The following is a 24,404-nucleotide window of genomic DNA, read 5'->3' on the forward strand; positions in this document are numbered from 1 at the left end:
TATTAATTTTATTATTAATAGTATTATTATTATTATTACTTTTTTGTTTGGCTTGGTTTGTTGTTCGCATTACTCATCTTCACCGCTTGGGCTCCTCCCCGCGCGTCTGGTTTCGTTCATTCTTTTCTCTTCCAACTGCTCAACTGCTGTTTGTTGCTCTGTTCTCTGCTAAAACGGCCTGCTTTTCTGTTTTAGTTTACTTCTCTCTCTTTCTCTCTTTCTCTTCCACAAACCCCATTTTTACTTCGTTGGCTCACATAAATATCATTAGTTTTTTTTCTTGTTTTTCTCCGTCGTTTTGCTGCTTATGAGTTTGTCTCTTCTGTTTGTAAAGTTTTACCCCATAGCAAGGTGAGCTACCAAAAAATCGCCCCCGGGTTCAGTTTGTACCATTCCCCCCGAGTTTTGGACGACATCCGATTCATGTACGTGTGTGTGTGGCGTGTCACCAATTCTAAATTGTAAGTGTGTTTTTGTTTTGTTTTGTTTCGGGCTGTGTTTGTAAGAGAGGTCTGTCCATGCAAAAGTTCACACACGAACGGGGTCGGGTTTTCACAATTTTCACAGTCGTCGTTGTATTTCATTTGTTTTAGTTTTTTTTAGTTGTTATCTCCCTCCACATTTGCGCTCACTAAGAAAACGAGACATAATAGTGTTTTTTTTGCGGGAGATAGTGGACAGTGTGGTGGTGATTTAAAAATTCAACGTTTGGCTTATTTTGTGTCCACGGTTTTGGCCTCATCAGCGCTGCCTCTTTTCTCCTTCATTTTCCCACTGTGACACGAAACACTATTTAGTTCGCTATCGCTTTTCATCAAATGTTTTTTTTTGTTTTCTGCAACGTTTTTTAACAGTTTTTTTTATTGTTTCAAAATGGATGATGATTTCACTCCCTTCTTTTATTCGTTTCGCTTGCTGCAAGAGGAAAGCTGCTGCTGTTACTGTTACACTGCTGGCACATTGGAGGAATAGAAGCAAAAGAAGGAATTTTTTTTAAGAAAATACAACAACACAACAACTAAGTAGCAACAGTAACGACAGCAGCAGAGTGTGTCGGTAAAATCTTTGAGCGATCGTTGTTCGGCGATCGCATAAAACAGGAAGAGATGAACGATGATGCCGGCTTTGTTTGTTTGTTTGTTTGTTTGTTTGTTTGTTTTTAAATAGTGGAAGATACAAATTGCGGATTGCGGAATGTCGTCGTTTTTTGTTGCTGGCATGGTCACCCTTTGTCTCTCTAGTAAGCTTAATAAATTTGTGCGATCTGCTTTAAACCAAAACGAATTTTCACATTTAATGTTTTTTTTATCTTCGTCCCCCCGTTTCCTCTCTGCCTATCAAATAGTCTTTTTAAAATTGTCGTCTCTCTCTCTGTCTCTCTCGCTGTGTCCGACCGTCTTATTCCAATTCCTCATTATGAGCAACCTCTAACCATTATAATCTCTAACCTTTTCCCCCTTCACCCTTCTCCTCCACCCACCAGCTTTTTTGGCGGGCAAAAGTACAAAACTGGGGTCAACTCCCTTCCCCTCTCCCTTTTCAATCTAACTACAACCCTTTCGCTTACAAATCCACAAACCACCTCCATAAATCCATTCACAAACGACAACAACAGCATAAAATTCCATTTTCTTCCAACCTTTTCTTTTACACTTAACTCTCTCTCTCTCTCTCTCTCTCTCTCTCTCTCTCTCTCTCTCTCTTTCTTTCTCTAAATTTTCAAAGTAGCTCAAGGGCTCAAGGTAGTAACTGTGTGTTGTGTGTATGTGTGTGTGCAAACACCTCAATGAGCTTCTTCATCTCCCCCCCCCCCACGCCGCTCGTCCTATTGGCAGAGTATCGTTAAAAAACGTTAAACATTCACACGTGGGAAAGGGCCTTATGAGGAAGAAGAGTGATTGAAAAAGGGAAACGAAAGGAAGAAGGGTCCTGCTGAGACGCCTACTGAGGTGTGTGCTGTTGTTCGAACAAAAACCAACACGCACGTGGAGGCGTGCCTTGAACAGCAATACATCTACACAAATGACCCACCATCATCGCCCCTCCACTCCCACCTTTTTCTCTTCATAAAAATGCACATACACAGAGACACGCGCACATACACAAATACAGGGCGCGCTGCGCACTACTGCACACGCATACGCACATGAATGGAGTTGAATTGAATGAAAGGGAAATAATCGATCGTCTGTGTGGTGGTTTGTGTTGTTGGCTTTTTTGTGTTTGATTTTAATTCATAATAACGAGACGTGTGTTAACATAAATATATATCTATAATATGCACTATATGTATGGGTGTATCTCTATATTTATATACCATTGGATGTGTATATAGCGTAGTGTAGTATGTATGTATGTATATATGTATAAGTCTACTCTACTAATCAGCATCCTTGCGTCGGATTTCTCCCCCACTGCTAATACAAGAACACATACACACACTAAAGCGAGAAACTCTCTACTTCTCCCTCTCTCTCTCTCTTCCTTTCTCTTCACCAAAAATGCCTGATGATCTGATGATGGGATGATGACGATGATGCACTCGTTCCGTCCCTTTTCGGGTTTCCTGTTTCGTCCATTCCCGTGGAAGGGAAATGCGGGGGCTTTTCCGAAACAGAGCGTCCTATCAGAGGACAAGGGAAACGGGTGCTGGCTAACGCGTGTGTGTGTGTGTGTGTGCGTTGGAGGCGCTACACCACCAACTACAACAACACACACGCGCGAAGCGAAAAACATGTCTCAGAAGATCCCTCTCTCTCGCTCTCTCGCTCTCTCTTTAGCCTGCCGGATCGGACGAGGATGAGCCGGAGTCTTCCGCGACGGTGGCAACGACCCCACCGCCACCGGGTTGATCATCGTGGTGGTGGAAGTGGTCCGGCAGTTGGAACCGTCCACCCTCCACGCCGGCCGTATCTCATTTCGGCGTGTTGCTGCTCGGCGTCCACCGGTCGAACTCGATGCCGGAGTCGGGCGAGATGCCGGTGGTGAACGGGCCGAGCAGATCGATCGCCGCCTGCGTACACTTGCACTCCACCTCCACGCACGCGCAGGTGTACTTGACCGCGTGCCGGGAGTGGACCTGATGCATCGAGTGCTTCGACTGCAGCGCATGCTGATGGTGCAGATGCGCGGCGTGGTGGGGCGTCGTCGTGTGGTGGTGCTGTTGGTGGTGCTGGTGGAGGTGTTGGCGTGCCGACGGCTCAAGCCCGGCCGATCCCGACCCGGACGACCCGATCGAGCTGGCACTGTACGGGGTCGTGGACACGGAATGGCCACCGGTTGAGGATGCACCGCCGCCGACCGAGGAGGAAGAGGCCGCTGAGGAAGAGGAGGCCGAGTAGAGCGCCTGCTTGGCGGACGCCGACTGGGTCGGGTCGATGTTGAGCTGCTGCTCGAAGCTGTGCAGCTGCTGCATAAAGTGGAAGTTGGGCGAGACGTCCGGTTTGCGCGAGCGCACCAGCAGAAAGGCGTCGTTCAGCGAGAGGGTGCGGGCGAACATCAGGTAGGCGAGCGTGACCGTCACCGAGCGGGACACGCCGGCCAGACAGTGCACCAGCACGCCGCATCCGTTCGAGCGGGCTTCATCTAAAAAGCGAGAGAGAGAGAGAGAGAGAAGTAGAACGATTAGTACGGGATATGGTGGAGATTTCCAAAAAAAGGGTCACTCTGTGGGACCAACTTACCAATGAACTTGATCGCATCCGGGAAGTGGTTCGCGAGGTCGCCCGCCTGCGACCAGTGGTCGGTGATCGGTATCTGCAGATAGCGTATCTGTCCGTCCCGTTCGAACACATTCGGCAGATCGGGCGTCACGTTCAGAATGTACTGTTTGGGTGTTGGGTGAAAGAAAGTGTTCATGGTTAGAATCGGAACTCGAGAGTTTGGGAAATCGACAACCGCTTTACTTACTTTAATGTTGTACTTTTTCAGCGACTTCAGATCCTCACTGTGCGAGGCATTGCCGAGGAAGAGGCCGGGCAGTATTTCGACCGGCTCGACGCTAACCGCCGCCTCCGACAGGTAGTTGGTGCTGCTCTCACAGTCCGACGACTCGGTGCTGCTGCTGCACGCCGAGTCCGAGAACGGGATCGAAATGCGGAGGGATCTGAGAGACAGGAGAAAAGACCCAATAGGAGAGATTGTAGTTATTGTTTGATTATTGTTTGGTATTTCAAACACTCGGAGCTTTGTTGGTTGGGTTTGGTTTGGCTTGTTAAGAAATGAAAACTGCAATAGTGTAGTGCGGGGTTGCATAAATTAAGGCGCTATTTTTTGGAGTGTATCCCATTATTTGAACCAGGGCTTGCTTCTTCTTCTTATTTTTCTATTTTTAATTTTTCTTCTTCTTCTTCTTCTTCTTCGCTACGGGATAATGCCGACCTATACGTATTTCCTAAGCTTCAACGTAATTGTATAATCAATTTTTTATATGATTGGACGGTCCAGATGAGAATCGAACCAATGATCCGGCGTTGTAAGAGCAGTCACTTCACTCAAAAATGGCTCTCTATTACCATTAATTACATCTTTTAATGAGATGAACTGCACCTAAATGTACCACCGCATATCTACAGTAATGAATTGCATACATTCTGGCGTAAGATTACATACATTTAGGCGCAATAAGAGCTTTCATGAACATATTAACGCATTGGTTCTAACTTAACATTTAATTCGGTTCTCATTTTCTGCACTGTTATCACATTTTTGTTCACGAATTACAAAACGAAACAGTGCAAAAATGGAACCGTTTAGGTCAGACGCTTTTCACCACTTTGCACCATAATTCCTTTGCCGACGCTCTCCCGGAAAAAAATTACCTTCGGCTGGTGCGAAAGCTATACAAACTGCCAGTGCGTACTATGATGGGAGGAGAAGCGATCGTTCGGAGACATGCCGTCGCTATTGCTGTGCCTGCTGCTGCTGCTGCTGCTGAGGGAGCTGCTTCGTCTGCTGCTTCGTCTGCTGCTGTTTCTGCTGCCGGTGCGGAAACTCCATCGTCAAGCGCTGCTACCGTTGAAGCAAGATTCATGTGGTTTTTAATGACCCAAAAGGTGTGCAGCAGCAAGCTTTACCCACAAGCCTATCTTAGAGCACCGATACCTAATCGCACTCCCCCCGAAGCATCATACGTTTAGAGCACTAAACAGTGCCACAAATGTTGCTGCAACGTTGACGGTGACGAGAACCCTTCCGGGGGTGATAGTAGTGTCGCCAACCGAACAATCATTGTGATGGGTTTGGAGGTAAAAAGGACCAGACTTGCATGATATGCTCACAAACACACAGTACCCAATGCCCAGGGAATTGGTGGACGAAGGATTGAAGGACGATAAGCTTCGCTTCGTTGGTATTGCTCACCTCCTTGCTAGACACATTTTCATTTTCACGCACTGGGTTTCTGTCGTCTTTCTCTCCTTCTTGTCACTCAATGCCTCTTTAGAGGTCGTTTTGATATGTTTGATTCCGCGAGCAAAGTCACACTTCACAAGCCTCTGCAGCACCGCAGTACTACAGTAGCATGAGAATGGACAGTACAACACCACCACCACCGCCAGCCGGAGCAACCGCACGATTAAACAACACCGGACGAACCACGGACAGGCCCCGTGGCAGCCAGAAACCTTCCGGTGTAGCAGCCGGTCGAACGCACTCTGACGGACTACTACTGCCGTTTCGAAGCAACCCCGTGGACGACAGTGAGCGCGCGCGCAACGGCGACGGCACGGAACACCATCGTAGTAACCATCCTCGAAACGGCTCGAGCTGAATGAAGTTCGCTTCTCAAACATAGCGTAAAAGAGAGCGAGCAAGATAGAGAGAGAGAGAGAAAGAGCCGTCTCCATGTAACACACACCATTGGAACACGCGCGGTTGTAAATGGTAGACGACGAACGCCTCCTAGCCTCCCCGGGGTTTCGAAGTAGCAACCGTGGGTTGGCTGTACCTACTACTACGCCATCCCGCATCTTCGTTCCCCAGTATTTCCCGACCGCCCACGCACATTTTCTTTTGCATGAATGTGTGTGTGTTTGTATCAGTGTGTAAGACTTTGATGGAAAGGACGAAGGATTTTTTTTTTGTACTTTGGTAAGCATGTTGATAATATAAATATATCCCCCCGCCCTCTCTCGGCACCTGTCAGGACCTACAATCTGGTCCACTTTGCTACGATGGCGGCCGTGGTGTGTGCTTTCCTCTCTTTTAGGTACTACTCTTAGGCTGCGTTTTTTTTGTTGCGATTTGCAACCTCCACAAACACGCGTAATCCCTTGTAGGAAGCAAGGACATACAATTTCGGTGCACGCGGGTGGCATGGATAAACAGCGAGAAAATGTTTCATATTACCCTTCCCACAACCGAAACGCAGAGGCGAGATTTTGTATGCTTCGCTTCGCTTTTGCTTACTATGGCTGCGTACTGTTTGGTTCAGCTCTTGTTGCTGGCTGCGTTCGTTGCTTGAGAAGCGTAACGATCCTTAAAGTGTTAAGTATTCATTGTGTCTTATCTTAGTGAACTTTTTACATATATTTTGTTGTAAAACTCTGCCTTCGTTTTGCTATTTACCTATAATTATTATATATTGTACGTAAGTTCTACTTATCTATGTACCTTTGATATAGGTTCAATTTAACATAAAATAACCATATTAAAATAATGGGTTCCCACGCCTCAATGAGCATGCACGTGCATGCTCGCACACAAAAGAAATGTAATTTGTTAAACAAACAAAATGGTGCACAGAGGTTTCCTTGCTCCACCAACGCCACCCAACAAACAGCCCACATTCTACCGAACTTTTTGCATTATATTTACCTTAATCCCATCAGTTGCTCCGTTGCCGCACAGCCCGTCTGCAGGTTCGCGTTGATGACTTCATCCTCGCACCACTCCGGAAATGACTGACGAAAGTTTGCATAACCACCTACACACACAGCAGCAGCAGCCAAAGGGAGAAAAGAGAGAGAAGAGAGAGAGAGAGAGAAAGAAAATGGTTTAGTTTTAGGTTGGTTGAGTGTTTCTGAATGAAATTGTTCAAGCGCAATTCATCGGGAGGGAAATATTTGTGCAAAAAACACATACACACGCTCACACATACAATGCTTTTAGCTCGTGCTCTGTATTTCGTCTGTCTATTTGCCAACGATTCGAACGAACCTACGAACGCCCACGCTTCCGGTAACTGTTTTTGGGGATTTTTCGAAGTAACCCAAAACAACGGCATGGGGGAAGTCATTTCAACCCCGAAAAAAAAAAGAAGCTGAAAGAGAACATTACAACTCTACCACCTTCCTTCCTTTCTCCCACCTGCCACCCGGATTTAATATGTAAACGCGCATGTACTACGACAACCACGCTATCATGGCGAAGGTGGCTGCGTACGTTCGAGCGACTACTGCTCGACATCAAATAAAAAGAGCGAGAGAGAGAGAGAGAGCTTCGCCTACGTAAAGTTCGCTTTAACCAACCGCTGGGTCCTCTTTCTCATCCACCCCCATCCCCCCCACCAAACACATCCCGCAGCTTTTATCCAGCCAAATTCATTCATGGCTTCTTCGTTCATTCATCTCTGTGCGGTCCCCTGTACGTCCTTGCGGATTGTGGACGGGGTGGCGCGCAAAGGAATGTAAAAGTTTGGGCTCCCCCATCACCAGACGGTGTGGGGGTGGTGGTGTCTCTTTCCTCCGCCCCGGCACATCTGATAATGATCCTACATACATACATTAGCACACACACACACGTACGTACGTACGAGTGTGTCTCTAAGCAAGCAGTTACAACTCGACCCAACCGAACGAGTGGCGCCCACACACAAACACACAACGATACATCTCCCCCACTACTACCCCTTCTTCTTCCCATTGCACACTTCTGCATGTAGGCACGTGGCACATTTGTGTCTCTGTGTATGTGTGTGCAGTTGCCCCCACCTTCCCTTAACGATCAAAACAGAAACCGAAAGTAAGCAGCGAGGAGGAACCGACCAACCGTCGTCGCTGTTGGTCTGAACAAGCGCGCGTGGGCGAACCTTTTTTACCTTTAACCGAGAGCGACAGCGCGTTGCACAGGTTGAGCAAAATCTCTCGGAAGTCCCTTCATCCACCTACTTTACTCCCTCTATCTAGACCCCGAAAAAAAACGCCGGGTTGATTGTTGTGTACTGGGATGTAAGGTGGGCGTTGAAAGCATTTGCATCGGTCCGATACACACACACACACACACACGCTCCATACACGTGGATTCAGAAGAGCTTGGACAGAGACGCCCTCAGTGGAGGTGGGACGATAGTAAATGGACGGCCACTCTTGCAGGTTCGTGTTCTGACGCTATCGTTCTAGCATCACCAGCAGAAGAGGACGATGTTCTAGCCCGTAGAGAACGGAGCCGATCGATACACTACCCCGAGTACCTAAAGGACGAGAATGAATCATCATTTGTGACGTCAACAGACAGAGTGAGAGAGGTAGAGAGAGAGAGAGAGAGCATCAAGAATTTGTGTTCAAGTTGCTGAAGATATCAGAACGATTCTCGCTATCAGCACCTACATCCTCTCTATCTCTCTCTCTCTCTCGTTCTTTTGTTCTAGCCCACGTGTGGCTAGAATTGGTGTATCTGCTTCATATCGGGAGGCCAGAGCTTGTACATAGCATCCTCTTCGGAACGGATGGATCCATGTATCAGCCCACCGGGCCAATGTACCGCGGCCAACGTCTGTGATCCAGAACACCTTCGTAAAATCGGGGTATGAGGCTAGAGAACCCGTAGAGCACAAATTCTTGCAGCACAGCGGCTGGCGTGGGCGTCATTAGCTCGGAATACATAAGGGTCGTGGTACCGGTCTCGTCTCAGTTATATTGTTAAAACATTACATTCAATCTCGATCCACCACTCGAGCAAGGCAAGGCGGTAAGAGAAAGCGGAACCCGGCGAAAGGGCTTGGGGGAAAGGGGATTCATTGAGTAAACTTATTTTTAGGGCATCTCCCCCCTCGAATTCCTGGAACATCATCATTCAATGTTCGATCCATAATATCCCCATCGGCGAGGTTCTCACGCGGCCCAGCTTGTGGCGAGGTACGCTTTGTTGCAGCACGGGCGGAGAGCTTTGAAATGCAAACGACGCCCACTATCACTGGGAAAAGCTTCTCTGTGTGTGTGTGTGTTCACAATGATTGCAATCCCAAAATGACGGTACGGAATGGACGAACGGACGGATGGATGGATGTTTGTTGTTAGATGTCTAATTTTAGCGAATCGAAATAACGGGGACACACGCTGAAAAGGATCGAGCGCGCGCCCGCATGCCACACAGCCGGTCCGAAAGTTTTGCGGGCGCCCTCGCAGTGTGAGCTGGTGACAGTTGGAGGTGCAGTGTATTCTATCAGGCGCAGTGTGGGGCTATGTTTAGAGCTTTCAATTTTAGATAAGCCTCAAGCGCCCCGCGGGACGAGCAAAAGGATACATGAATGAACGCTCCACCGGAGGTAGGTACATGGATGCAACGTGGGAGGAGGAGAAAGGCTGCAAATAAACGGGGGATGTGCCTTTTTCCGATCAGAGCTAAAAATAAGCCAGCAGCAGTAGCAGCACTAGCAGAAGCCGCTTTCCGGGACTGTGAGCGGATGCTCTCGACTGTCGCGTTTGCGCTGCAGCTCAATCCGAGCGGTTCGTTTGCGCGCTTTGTAGTTGTTTTAATTGGCTTTTTTAATTGAAAATGGAGTTGAAATGGAAATGGACCGAATAGAAATAGGTGTCGGTGATGTGCAGTGATTGTTTTGTGTTAAATGTGGATAAAACATAAATTGGATGCAAACTTAAGCGAGTGTAGAGACTGACATAGTTCTATTCCATAAATAGAGACTGGGAACGCTTGACATGAACCGTGTTACTCTTCATTAATGTAAAATAGAGTATTTTTATACAATTTTAACAACATTCAGCTCAGCGTCTACCGAACTGCTACCGTGTTGTACGAACATGTTCTCATCCCACACACCCCACACAATCGTGCACAATTTCCGGCCGTCAGCCACTTCACATTCACAACACGGTCAGTCAAGTGCAGAGCAGCAGCCCCGCTGAAGCAAACAGACATCCAAACCCGCACACATAAACGCACATGTCTCATGCAAACAAATGCACCTTGAGGCCACACGCGGTTGGTTGGCATGGTATGGCACACCGTAGGCGGCGGGATTCGAGCGCCGGAAAACTGTGGGCGCACGCTTTGGAGGGAGGAGAGGATGGTGCCAACCAATCATCAACCGACCTACCTTCGCTCGTCTATCGCTATGATGCTCGCTATTAAAGCCGCTAAAAGCACAAGGTGGCCAACGTGCTTTCGTTTTCCCTAATATAGGGATTAGAGCAAAGAAATGAAGTAACAAACAACAAAAAAGAAGTGGAAAAGTGTCACAAACAGTCACAAACGGTGTTACTTAAGAGGGAAACCAGCCCACAAACTGTGATTGCCAATTAGGTGAACAACAAGGCAACAGATAGCATCTAATGTCCTTGAAAAATCATTAGAAGCCATTGTACAAAAAAGTTTGTAAAAGTTAAGGTTTGTTATTTGATGAAATGATACATTAACTTTGAGGCTATTCAATAAGCGCAATAAGGCACCTTCAGTTCTCAAATTGGATTGTCTTTTTAGGTAGAATTTCTCCAAAATCCAGCTCCAAGTCAACAATATCATGACAAGCTTTCCTCTAGCTTGTGATAATTCCTATATTTACGGCATACAGAGACGATGTGTAAGCAATTTTTGACACATTCCGATGCCAACAACCTGATCTTGATTCGCGTTTATGAAAGTTAGGCATAAACAGTTCCTTCTCTTCGGTTCATTTCGGCTCCGTTCCGCACTTCTCTGTCCTCTGCTGTGGCAGCTTGCACGGGTAAAATATTCCTAGCCAGCTCGAACCAATGTTTACACGCTGGCAAATTCCATTATTACACAGCAATGGCAGCAAAGTCTTGCCAGCACAAAACCCTACTCCGTGTCTACCACTGCCACGGGACGTGTCTGTTTCGCTTGTGTGTAAATTACAATCTCCACGCAAACGGCTCTGGAGACGCTCGTTCAGCGGTTTTCACAAGACACACTGCTGCACTCCACGCTGCAGAGACCTGGGACGGCCAGACGGCCGTGTGGTGGTCCCCCCCTCCCCAACTTACGAGCAGGCGTGCTTGCGTGGGTGGGTAGTTTCATTCATAAGCTTTTTATTGCTCCATTTCTTCGCCTCGCGAGATGTTGCGAGTGTGGCGGGCAGCACGGTGAAGGAGGAGACCTCTTCTGGTGCTTTACTCCGTTCGCTTCCCTTCGACTTCTGCTGCTACTCGTCGGGTTGTAAAATGAATACCGCGTGTGTTTCAGCCCACAAATGCATCCACACACACACACACACAAGTGGAAAGGGGAATTTTACTCATCCACCCCGTGCGTGCTGCAGTGTGTCGCCGATTTGTGGTCATTGATCCTATACAACAAATGGCCGCTCGGGCCAGACAGACAGAGGTCGCGAAGAGGTCTCCCGTTCCGCTTGCTTTAGATCTTTACGTTTGCTGATGCTGATGGCATCTTTAGTAGGCGGTGGTTCGTGTCCAACAGCACTCACTGAATGTACAGCTTACTCTTCTTTCATACCTCTCTCTTCCTCTCTGTCTGAGTCTCAGTTTGAATTTATTTACAATCAATCAATGTATCAGGGTGCGCCCCGCTTCTGCTGGCAACATCCTTCAATAATTTGTCAAGATCACTTTTTGCTCCACTTTGAACACTCACACACACACATCTTCATCATTAAACAAACAGACAACGGTTTCCAGCTCCATTAGACAAGTGCCACTCATCGTTCATTGAAGGCAAACAATAACAACAAAAAAAACAAGGGAAAATGAACGAATTTTTACGCTGTCTGTATGGTGGGGCAGGAAGCGAGAAGGGGGAGGGAACACAGGGAATCATTGCAAAAAAAACGACGCCCTTACACAATCAATGCTCGCTGGATCGCTCGCTCGCTGGCCCGTCCATGTGCCGCTAGCACAACTACAGACTGCGCATGCTTCGACTGGCGCGCGTGGGATTCATTCAGAAAATTGTTGCGGATCGATTTCTGCGCGCTGAAAGGCACACAAAAAACAGACGGGAAGGCAGGAAGAAGGGTGGCCAGTTTTTGCTGTTTTTGCTTTCGGGAAAAGGAATATACATTACGACACGGTTGGGTGGTGAAGCAAGCAATAGAGAGAGAGACATACATGCGCAGCGCAAAAAAAAGTGCTCCGTGCTGGAAAGCAAATGCATGTGCTGCGGGAAAAAGTGTCTGTGTGTGAATGGAAAGTGTGGACGTTTTTAGCTACCTTTCGGGAGTGATTTTTATGAACGGGATTTGAAGCATAAAGAAAAGTTTCATAGAGCAAACATTATGAGTTAAAATGAATGAAAGTTTGACATTTCATTTAGCATTGCTAGTTCGATTAGACTGGGGCAGCGAAATTAGACTTCGCAACACAAAACAGAACCTCTTATCGATTTTTGGTTGGCATTTGGCAAAACAGGAAGCAAATGTATATGAAGCGTGCGCCGGTCACATTCTTCATGCATGGTTAAAAGGTTAAAGTACGATTCGAGCGATCTCGCGCAACGATCGCGTGTGTGCCCCGCTTTGCCCCATCATGTTCGAACAATGTTGCCTTAATGGGTAGCGAGCACGACGACGACGACGACTACCGCGCCCTGACGGCGTACAGTCACGCACGAGCATGACAGATGTAGGTTTAAGCAAAGGGGGTAAGGGGTGCTAAAGGAAACGTGCGTCTGTGTCTTTATGTATTAAACGGAGCACACTAAACTGTATCGTGTGGATTTAAAGGGCAAAAGGGGTAGCAATAACAACAAAAAACAGACTAGAGCGCGCGTTAATCATTTCGATCGGAGGCAGAGCCCGATAAGAGCTAAATTAAAGTGCTGCTTTCCTCCCTCTTCCAAGCTCTTCCAAGCGCCTTTAAGACACCATTCCAGCCTGAGGCCCCAGGACAGGTCAGCCGGAAACCATCAACGGGAGCGCGCCCGCACGCCGGAAATAACATTCCGACGCAAGCGAACCGAAACGAAGACAATCGAAGCGGGTTTTTATTTGCTTTACGCAGCACCGGCAGCATCGACGTCATTTTGTGTGCGAAACCAAACAGCCGAAGCAAAATGGAAATCATGTCCAAATACAGACACACAATCAGAACTCAAGACTCTGCCCACCCTCCCCTTCGTTCCTTGGCCGCTCTTAAAATGATACATTTTTATACATCTTTTGCCGTGCCATTTTTAGTATCGTTGCTGGGGCATTCGACGAACAAAGAACGCCGCCGAACGCGACGGCAGACGACTGCTGCAAGCTTTCTCAAGCGTGAAGCGCGCTGGAACTGAACCGAGAGCACGTGCAGTTTCGTAGCGTCATGATGGTTATTGATATATATTTTGTGTGTGTGTGTGTGTGTGTGTGCTCGTTCTACGTCCTGCGATTCTATGTATCATGAGCAAGAAAGCTTTCGCAATTGCGTCACCGTCGTACGGTGACGTCAGTAGTAGTCAAGCGACGCTTCCGCTGTCTGGTTTGTGTAGATGGAATTTGACAATCTGGGAAAGCAGACCGTTATTGACACCGTAATGTGAGGACCTCGAATCGAAGATAATTATAGGCACCAGTGAGAGCATCAAATTAATTCAATCAAAAATATTGTCGAAACTGCTCGAAAAAATCACGTACGCAGCCAGTTGGGTGTAGTGAGCCACCAGGCGTACACTTGATGTAGAAATAATTGCAGCAGGATAGCTTTTAAGGCAACAAACATCAAGTGTTTCGTCTCATAGACCATCCTGCCAGTGGAACTCTTTTGCTGATGGCACTCCTACGCGAAAAATTGAGATTAAAGTACAGCGGGAGGTGCTTTTTTTCTCTTGTCTCCTAACAATATCCTTTCCTTTAAGGGGTTTTTTGTATGTGTGCTGTAAGCCAGTATTGGTGGGCAGCATTTCATCCGCAAACATGTCACCTGTCCCCTCGCAACATAATCAACATCCACCACTCTCTCATTTGGCCCGTAATAGCCTTTATACCAAACCCAAAAGGAACGCCAGGCAGCAGTCACAAACAGCCACACAGTTTGCTCGCCTGCAGGTGGACGTTCGTCGTTCATGAAACCATTCTAAGCCGTTTTGCGCCACTCATATTTGTTGACGGTCAGGCTCGATTTATTTTGCGAGCTTTTTGTTGCCGTTGCTCACCTTTTCACCCCTCACACACACACACAATGTCACCGGGAAAAGCCGACCCCTAAAAAAAGGCTGCACGACACCCACGTGCGCCTACATTTATCCCTCCCAAAGTTGACCCGAAGGGTGGATTGGATGCGTTGGACAGATTGCGAGAGATGCCTTTTTTGTTGTGCCGTGCGCCGCAATACGCCTCCGCAGAGCAAGGCAGAGGCCGAAACCACACCATCCAATAAACCGAGGGCCGGGGGAGAGGATATAACGCTTTTGCTGAGCTCAACGATCAAGGATTTGGAGTGGCGGATAATAACTACCTCCTCGAGCCGCGCACCAAAGCCGCACAACCCCATAGACCACAGGCGGCCTTAAGGGAGAGGAGAAGGGGAGAGGAAAAAACAGAACGGCGGTACGCCAACGCATTTCAACGTAGCGACGGTTGATCGCCCACGCAAAACTGCTAGACCAACACACACACACACACACACAGCTCTGGAAAGGACAACCTGCCGGGCGCCTTCACACCGGTGGGTGGACGGGCAGGAGGAGGAGAAGGCTCAGAAGTTTTACCATTGCCGCCGCCCATCTTCTCTCATCATCATCATCTTTCAAGCATCATCGATTTTCGGGGGGTAGTTTTCCATCCAATTCCAACTCCCCCGCGTGCTTTTTGCAAAAAAAAAACAACCAAGCATAAAAGGAAGAAAAAGCGAAAGCACAGACGCCCGCCCTCTTGCATGGCACACGTACACACCTGGGCCCACACGAGGAAAGGATAAACCAGCGTTTGGAGTTGTGTGGAAGCGTGTTCTCTTCGTGTTGCTCTCTCCTTTGGGCCTTTGTCTCTCGGTTCAATTGGATGGTTCCGAAAGGTATGAGCCAAAGAGCTCCATCTCTTTCTCTCGCCGTTGCTAATTGTCTGTCTAGAAAGCCGAGGGAATGGGGGAAAGAAGCTCCAGATTTTCTTCTTCATTGTGCTATAAATATGTAAACGCAGCGCTTCTTTTTAATGAATGAAGATCAAACATAACTTTTATTATCTACTAAAGTGCGCCTGCAAGTATGCAATTCACACAGCAAAAAGGTCTCTTAGTGCGGAGCGTCTCTATTTGTAATAGCTTTCGGCTATTAATAGACAGTCATCAAACGATTTAAGCCACATCAAGCAAGGATCTATTTAACTGTAATGTATTTCCCCAACTGCAGTACGCATTGCATACCTTTCGGGCGCATTTTATGCCGGATCCTTCGAAGCTCGCCTGCTGCTGTGCTACTGGATTACAATTGCAAGTCCATGCTGCTGCTCCGACACGGCGATGGGTAATAGCAGCTATTTGTCTGTCGTTCTACGAAACACACACAATCATCCCAGTGTGAGACTCACACCAGAAGAAGAAGAAGAAGCAAAAGAAGAGATCGTAACAATAGAACTTTCACTGCGAAGGACGTAGGACGTGTAGGACGACTCGTGTAACGTCGCCATCGCCTACACCAGGGCCCCAGCGAAAAGCCCATGGCCCTTTTGGGGTGCGTTGGTGTAATGGCTTTTCTGCGAACGTGTGTAGGTTGTTTTTGTGAGCTCCATGTGCGTGTGTGTGCGTCCGTATGATCGATTGTGTCTCGTTACATTCTCGGCCCGTGTGTGGGTGGGTTGTTGTGTATTTTCCAATTTCAGAGAATTAACAGTACTGCTAAAAATGTGCAGACCCGCGCGCTCACAGCTCAATTTCGAGAGCGGGCGTATTTTCCTTTGGCCCTTTTGAAGAGGCGTTTAAATTTTCACTTGCATGATGGATGAGAAAATTGAGTTTTGATATTGAAATTGTGCAATTTCGAAAGCATTTACACAACAAAGCAATGGTAAGCAGTTGTTGCAAGCGGGCAATTTTTGAACAAACTCAATAATCATTACGCTACACGCGGCTTCACTGTCAACAAAACACAACCATCAACGATAACAAATATTAATTTGCATTTGAGTTTAGCAAAGCAGCAAACGAAACAGCCTATTTCTAGGAAAGGTATAAAAACACACGACACGCACGGTCTTTCTCTCTCTCTCTCTCTCTCTCACACTCTGCACTCGGGGAAAGCTTCCGATGGGAGTTCTTGCGCTTCGGTTCGCGGAAAACCTGCCAAGTTTATCTTCCTGGAAGCCCCAGATGGCAGTGATGGAAAATTCCATGCTATCGAAATAGAATCTACACGGTGTGCTTTACGAACGATTGCTCTACCCAAAAAGTAGCGTCGCGTGTGTGTTTGCTGCTGCTGTCCGTTTTTGGGAACACTTTTTATTGTGTTCCACCAAATGAATCCACTCGCTTCAACTTGAGAGCGCCTTAAAAACACACACATTGAAATGGCTACGCGTACACACATGCCGGGACGACCGTTTGCCGTTTTTCCGACGAAAAAGGTGGAAATCTATATTTTGCTTCCATTTTACCGCTCCGAAAACGGTGACACTTTTTATTTGAAGCAACATTTTACGGGTAGCGGATACTCGACGTCAAATAGAACCAATCGGGACGAACGCTTCTGGGAAAGAAGGTGCTCGCGTGTCAACCTCTTGGCCAAAAGGGGGGAGAAAGAGGGTTCGTTTCTTGACGACATAATTATTATGAGCCAAACGGAACCGGGCGGGGAAATGGAATTGATTTCCCAGGAAGTGCTGTTTCATTATGAAATGATTGTGAAACCGTTGGCAAACTCAACATTTCGAAAAAGTGTTGCAAAATTACACAAACAAGGGGTTCAAAAATCTATAAAACAACTCTCACTGTACAATGAAACCGTATCTCAACACGCTCAGCTCGAAAAGAAATGCTAAAAAAAGTACAAAACAAACAACAAACGCACACACGAAACAGTGTGTGGCTGGCTGATTCTGTGCTGATCATATTCTATTCACTGCTTTTACTTGTTTTTTCGCAGCCTTCTTCGGCGCTTCCGGTTGCAACATACAACCCCCCCCCCCCCTCAACCCCCATTCCCATCCTCGATTCCTCTCCCGGGCCTGGGTGGTTCGTGGCGACCGGAAGCTTGATGGAAATTAGAAGACAGCGGCGGGAGAGACAAGCGAAGCGAAGCGCGAAACAGTGGAAAGGTTTCTCGTTCTGTATTTCCGTTGACACAACAACACATGAATGGCCTTCCCATTACAATATCGTACCCAGGGGGTAAGCAAGGAAAGCAGAGAGAGAGAGACGGCAGAGTTTGTCAGAAGGAAAAGAAATCAAAAGATCCCAGAAAAGATGATGACGATGCCACATGAAGCCGATGAAGCTGTGCCCCGCGCTTTTGGGGTGTGGGAATGAATAACACTGCCGCAGCGGAAACGCAACCATATGATTTTCTTTGGTTTGTGGGGCGTGTGTTTGTGTATGAGTGTGTGTGTTTTACTCCTTTTTTAAACGTGCACCATATGGCCGTTTGAGATCGCGGACCGGGAGAGAACATGGGTGTTAGTTAAAGATACACTTTGTTTATGGTTTTTTGAAAATAAACTAACAAAGCTCGGTTATAAATCATTACCGCCGGTATAAAATAATGCTGACTGAACACACACACACACATAGGCACACTGAAATGTGAATGATTTTTGTCCCGGGGTCCCGTAGGGGCGCGAGGTAGAAATTAATTAATCAAACAAACTGCAAACGAAAGGGAAATGTGTTGCTGCTGCCCTGCTGCTGTGCGGGTTCAGAGGGGGTGGTAAAGGGCACATTCGACTGCACACACAACACACAGCACTGTGTGTTTTTGGAACGATCAGTCGGCGACCGGATGAATCCAATGAAGCGAAGCTGCACTCTGCCTGTTAAACACACTCAAAAGGGAACGAAGAGTCGCCGAGCTCCATTGCAAAGGAAACGTCGACGACGGCCACGGGGCATACCCGTCCCCAAAAATCTTCCAATCGCGGAAGCTTGTCCCTCGTGCTCCCCCGGTTCTCGGTAAGGAGAAAGGAGGAGATGGACCAAAGTGAAGCAACAAACAAAAAAACAGCTCGATCCCTCTCTCTGTAAACAATCTTACATTAGAGTTTTCTGTGTGGTTTTTTCCACGTTGTCAGAAGTTTAGACAAATCATGGAAAACACACACTCACACATGTGGTGCGCGTGCGATCGGATTTGGTTGCCTTGGCTGGCGAAAGCGACACACACACACTTGTAAGCGAGATAAATGACCGACCTTGGAAGAAAAACCTTCCACGCGCGATCGATCAGTGGTGGTGTAGGCGTTTCGGTCGGTCCGGGAGGAGTACGAGGGGAGAGGCACGGAAAATAGGAACCCAGGAACATGGGTGTGTGGGTTTGTGTGCGTGTGTATGTAAACTTTCACCTCATGGGTTGGGTTTTCTTTTTTTTCTTTTTCTGGGGGTCGTTCTCCATCTTTCATCGATATCGTTGTTGTTGTTTGGTTCTTGGTTCTATGGTAAAAGATCCACACACTTGATCGATTGGGTGTCGAGAAGTCGATCAAGTAGCGATCGGTGGGGGAAGTTTGGTGTAGCGTGTACTAGGTTAAACGCACTTAACGATCAGAAGGGTTTAATGGGTTGGTTTTAATTGGATTTGAATAAGTTAGTTTTGATATCGGCATAGTTGCACACATCAAGCTGTAAAATGATCCGGTTCGAAGGACTAAATATCTTTTTATGGATCAGGAAGATCATCTTTGTTTGCTCTTCTAATCTCGGCATATTCTTGTTGGCATTTCACTGTTTGTTTATTGGGCTTTCGCCCCCTTTTCAAAAGCTTCCTCACAGGTTGAGGTTCGATCTAGCGTCTGTCTTGTCAAAGCGGCTGTGCGCTGTCACCTGTACTATGGGTCCGATCAGCAGACATTACGTTAAACTGTAACCTGGTTCAATTGACGTTCATTACATTCTAACATTCTTTTAAGTAGTTTCAAAACAACGATCAGACCCAGTGGTTAGAATGTAAATCCAACCGTGTTGTGAGCATGTGTGTTGACACATTCCGATAGTGTTTTTTGTGTTCTTTCCTACTAACACACACACACACACCCAGAGCTCCAGTGGTAAGCTCCAATTTGTATTCATCACCAACACGCAACCACAGAGAGGGAGAGAGAGAGAGAGATAATACATCGAATGCTGGATGTTGGCTAAAGAATATACCAACAACACCAAACAACAACAAAAAAACACATACATCACCAACACAAACAGAGCATTGAAACTGTTGGGTTTTGATTTGTGATGAGAACAAGTATTTGAGGCATGGCGACAGAAAGAGACAGAACGAGAAAACAGGAGGGGGGAAGGTGATGTTTTCCGTTTATCGAAAAGGTGATTGTCGCGCTCGCATCCGGTTGATTCTTCTTCCATTCATCGATGACGGTTCGCGGCTCCCTCCCCTTCCCTTCCCCCTCTTCTCCACTATGTTCAACGCTTGAGGATGACAGAGACGCAGGCAAGGATCGGGATGACGTAAGGGAATGCGGTACCGCGGTGGTGTCGCATCAGAGAGGGGAAGAGCGTGTGGAAGATGCGCGGCAACGGCTACTATAGCAACGGAGCGCGAACCGAGCTCGGAACTATTGGACATTTAAAAAAAATCTCACCAAACACACACACACACACACGCACACCAGCGACGAGAAAGCGACGCGCTTGCGCGGCTTTGTGTAGGACACACGTTCAAACTAAAAAGGGAATGTGTGTGGCTGTGTTGGTAAAATCCGCGCGCTTGCTGCCCAGCAAGCGTTTTTTTCCATCGTGCTACCGCTGCAGAGGTGACGAAGCGAACACAGCGAAGCGACAGAGTGACAGAGAAGGAGAGAGAGCAGCTATATAGTGAGGAGTGAGCGCGAGACGACGAACCCACCTAGCAAACGTAAAGGGCTGACAGGGGGGGGGGGGGGGGAAAGGAAGCAAGCGGAAAAGGTTGACAGGTGGTGGTGGTGGAGGTGAAGGGGGAAGAAGAGAAGGTTGCTTGCTGGGAGAGGGAAGCGGGGGAAGCTGATGTATTTCAGTGTGTCGAATTTCATTCATGTTTTTCTCTACCCACACTGTTTCTTTACGCCTTCTCTCCCTTGCACTCGCTCTCTCTCTCTTTCTCACTCCTTTCGCATTCGCTCCCTCGCATTTGACATACGGACACAGAGCCACAAACACACACACATATACACACTCGCTCGCCTGTCATCGGCGCGATATTCATTCAATAGCATCACACCATTTTGAAGTTCACATCCGATGAAATCACGCCTCGAATCGTTCGTCGGTTGTTGTTGCGTGGTTGTGTGTTTGCCGTTTGCCTTTGCCCGTTCTTCTTTTTCCTCTCCTCGTTCGGTTCGTTTTGCTAATGTCATCTCACCTACATCATGGTCCTTGCGTATATGGCTGTATGGGATGGGCCCGGGGGGCGCACACACTCTACACAAATGGCAACAAGTGCTGCTCCAGTGGAAGAGACGATGGGGTAGTAGGATGGGGCAAAAGGGGGGCGTGGAGGTCGTCTTCCACTAATCGAATCAATTGTCAAACGATCCACGAACGGGAAATCGTTCGTCCGACTCCACCAGAGCGATGTGTGATGTGGGTCCCTGCTGTGGAGGCTGTGTTGGCAGCGCATTAATGAATGGAACTGAAAAATTGAAACGACATCAAGGGATGACACTTGACAGATGTAATGAAGCAATTGACGAGATGTCGAGAGACGCGCAGAGAATTCCGTGTGTTCGAAATGTGATACTTTGTGTGTTTGTGTGTGTGTATCAGGAAAAGTAACAGAATACACACGCGAAACAAAATCCCATAACCTTTCGTAACGATTCCACCGGAGGGACGGATGCGAAATGGGACATTAAAACCATCTCTCGTTTAAAATTTATTACTTCCCGCCTTTAATTAATTAGAAAAAATCCCTATTTTCACTCGAAAAATCGACCTCAACACGAGAGAGAGAGAGGGAGAACCATTGACGTGACCCCTTTCACGCAAGCAAAACAACGGCCGAAATCTAATCCGCCGCACTGACTCACCGGATCCGCGGGACAGACGCAACACACGCGCACCGCATGATAAGGAAGTTATAAATAATACCCCCCACCGAAAGTCCATATTCCCAGATAGAGTGCACACAAACCGACGAACGAGGCGAATGGCCGTCTTTGGGGCCGTTCGGTTTGGTCGAACCTCTGGAATCTCATCAAAACACAACACGGGAGCGTCGTCGTCCGTGGTGACTTTCTCGGCAGAAAACACATCGCGATTGAACGCCTTCGATAAGAAGCCTTCCGAATTGCCGCGAAGATGACGTCAAGTGCTGCTCGAGCACGGATTTACACACCGAATTTACACACCGTCATCGAGATATTGGTATGCCAAACGGCGTCAATCCTACAGGTGGACGGAAAGAAGGTACGTCACACGATCCATCGTGATCAAAGTACTTCTGAACAGCTAGGGAAGGGGGGAGGGTCTTGCCTGACCTTCACTTCCAACATTTGCTTGATTGATTCTGAAAGGAAAGGAAAAAAACCCTCTGTACCGGAAGCAAGCCCCTATCAGAGGCACGTTCAGGTACTAAACGACCATTTACACACCATTTATCAGCATTGGAATTGTCATTCTAAAAGTCAACGCACAGGTCCCTCTCCACCATCCCCTTCTATTTATCGCTCGCTCTTCCTGTTGTGCATTCTTCTTCTTTTTTTTGATAAACGAACGCAGAGAGGCACCGAGAAGGCAAAGAAAAGTAGGTGCACTTTATCGCTTTCAATGCACGCGACGACCACAAGTGCTGCTCCCCACCCCCATTCTCCCAACCAAATACCCCGGGGCAATCAACCCGCATCAACCCCGCGATGAACGCGCACACAGTTGCGCGAACGGAAGTACATGTTTTGCGCAATCCGGAAATCCGCAACTGCGCGCTCGGAAGGGAGCGGCAGCATTCAAGTGGAGCGAACAAAGAACTCTCCGATGATAATCACTGACAAATGTCTGCTCTCTCGCTCTCTCTCTCTCTCCCGGGGCCGGTTTCAAGTCAATCTTATCGTAGTCAGCACTAAAGGAAGTCCTAAAAAACGGTAGGATTTACCCCATTGTGGGGCAATTAGGTGTGCGTAGAATGGAATTGATTGAGGAGGAAAGGCAGTGCTATCACGCTGATTCGGACTGGCTGAAAGTGGAGCGATATGCAGGGAGCATATAGAGCAGAATCTTGTCAACGAGGTCTGACCATTCTATTCCTAGAGTCCATTTGACAGGGGGGTTTCCAACTTGGCTGGAATTAGAGACTTCCAGCTTAAGCAATTCAATTTGTCATAATAAACAGATGTTGGGCGTTTAAATGGATTAGGGCGTCACGTCATATGCAGTTGTTTGCAGAGTTGTTTCTCCATTTCAGAAGTTGTCCAGATCACAAATCAGACTTTGTAGAAACTCTACATGAGGATTTGGCTCCAGCGCTTACAAGCACGTCTGAGACATGATGCCTCTCCAAAACTGGAGATGATGCCTCATTTGATTTTATAAGTACCTGATCCTTATATTGATCATCTGTACATCTTGGTTGGATTAGTTATGTCACAACAATGACATTGGATCCCAAACAACAACTTCAGAGCTCTCAGGCAGAACCTAAATCTGAGTTGTTGGAGGCTTTTGAAGTTATTACTACTACGACAACCTTGATAGGATATTGGCAACCTGTAACTAGTCTCCTGTCACCCTTATATCTCCCTCCCTGTCTCTCTGTCCCATCGTTATCGCATCGTAACTTCGTGGCAACAGATCGAGTGTATTCTAGTGTAGAGCTGCTTCTGAACGTGCCACCACATTCAGCACGCAACACTCGACTCAACCCGCTCTCGCTCCCACCGGAAATGATGCCATCGAAAGTCATCGAAGTATTGAATGAAATCAACCGCGGAGCGCTTGCACACACCAAGGTGGAGCGAAACCAGAGCGAAACATTACCCGCCGTAGCAACAGTACGCAAAATGCCGGTCGAGCCGAGCATGCGGACCAAAACCCCCGAACGGCCCACGGTGGACATGCAATATCTGCCCGCGCTTTGGACAGGAAATTGTGATCGTTTCGAAGGTGGCCCCCCCATAGCAGCGATCGGTCGGTCCGAAATGAAATTTCAAACGACACCCGGCCCCGGGCAGGTGATGTGGGCCGCCTGGCAGTCAAGCCCTCTGCCCACGACGACCGTTTTGCCGACCGGGGTGGTGGTGATACTATACCTGCGTGGTTTAGTATTACGCGTACAAGGGGTCTCTCTGTCGCGCGGTCTGTTTAGCATATGGGCCTGACACCAACAGTCGGTTCCATACACGTTTTCTTTAACGCCGGGGCGTTTCACGTTGGCACCGCACAAAACGAGGGGTTGGCGCGTGTGTGTCGCGCGGGCGGCGGTCAACCGGTGCTCGAATTTCTTCCCCCCCGCCCTTGGGGAGAAGTTGGGTGGGCATATTTGTGTGTGTGTGGGTTGTAATATAATAAAAAATCATTCATTCAGCACAATCAGCCGCTGTGGCAAACGGTTTATCGGGGAAACGGACGGTACAGGTACGTCGGTGTGTTGCTTAGCCGGGCGGTGCATGATGCTCCAAATGGCCAACACCTACAGTGGTCACAGTCTCAACCGCCATATGGGGGGGTTTGGCGAGACAAATTGTAGCTAGGAAAGAGGCCAAATGGCACATTAAGGCTTATTTCCACGTTTTATCAAACGTTAAGCGACTTCGACACGCTAAACAATGGTCCATATTTACACAACGCAACTCTTAATTAAACTCTTCTCATGTTTGTTTCCCTACAAAGTACATCCCTTAATGCGTCAGTAATGCTCGGAATTTCCTATTCAAATTGAATATACATTCTCCCCTTTTTATAACAAAAAAAAACCCATCAAATTGGACTAAAATGTATTAAACGGACCACATCATTTTGGGGGAGAGGACGTCCGCTAATGTTTGCATTGTTTTGACAGTACCAAAAGCTATCAATCCCACCACAGCAGCAGCAGCAGCGTGCTGTGAGTAATATGCTGCTGAGCAAGAAGAAGCAGGAGAAGGCGACCGATACACATTTTTAGTAGGCCGTGACGGCGACCGTTTTTGCCCCCCCGTTTGCGTTTCTTTGGTTTTA

The 24,404-nt window shown here is 47.6% G+C and overlaps 1 protein-coding gene across 7 annotated transcripts in view; it reads right to left on the reverse strand.

The window, feature by feature from the left end:
* Positions 1-2,199: 2,199 nt before the first annotated feature.
* The window catches only part of LOC1280450 (dual specificity protein phosphatase Mpk3), a 29,672-nt gene continuing 7,467 nt past the window's right edge, over positions 2,200-24,404 (reverse strand). For all 7 annotated transcript variants that reach the window (XM_061659891.1, XM_061659890.1, XM_061659885.1 and 4 more), the window contains exons 3-6: positions 6,817-6,925; positions 3,910-4,105; positions 3,684-3,825; positions 2,200-3,585 (exon numbers count right to left, since the gene is read on the reverse strand). In XM_061659891.1, coding sequence (XP_061515875.1) covers positions 2,915-3,585; positions 3,684-3,825; positions 3,910-4,105; positions 6,817-6,925 — 1,118 coding nt within the window. In that variant the 3' untranslated portion in view covers positions 2,200-2,914. The remainder of the gene's footprint in view (positions 3,586-3,683; positions 3,826-3,909; positions 4,106-6,816; positions 6,926-24,404) is intronic.

This window comes from Anopheles gambiae, chromosome 3 (genome assembly GCF_943734735.2).
Source record: "Anopheles gambiae chromosome 3, idAnoGambNW_F1_1, whole genome shotgun sequence".
In the NCBI taxonomy this organism is placed as follows: domain Eukaryota; kingdom Metazoa; phylum Arthropoda; class Insecta; order Diptera; family Culicidae; genus Anopheles; species Anopheles gambiae.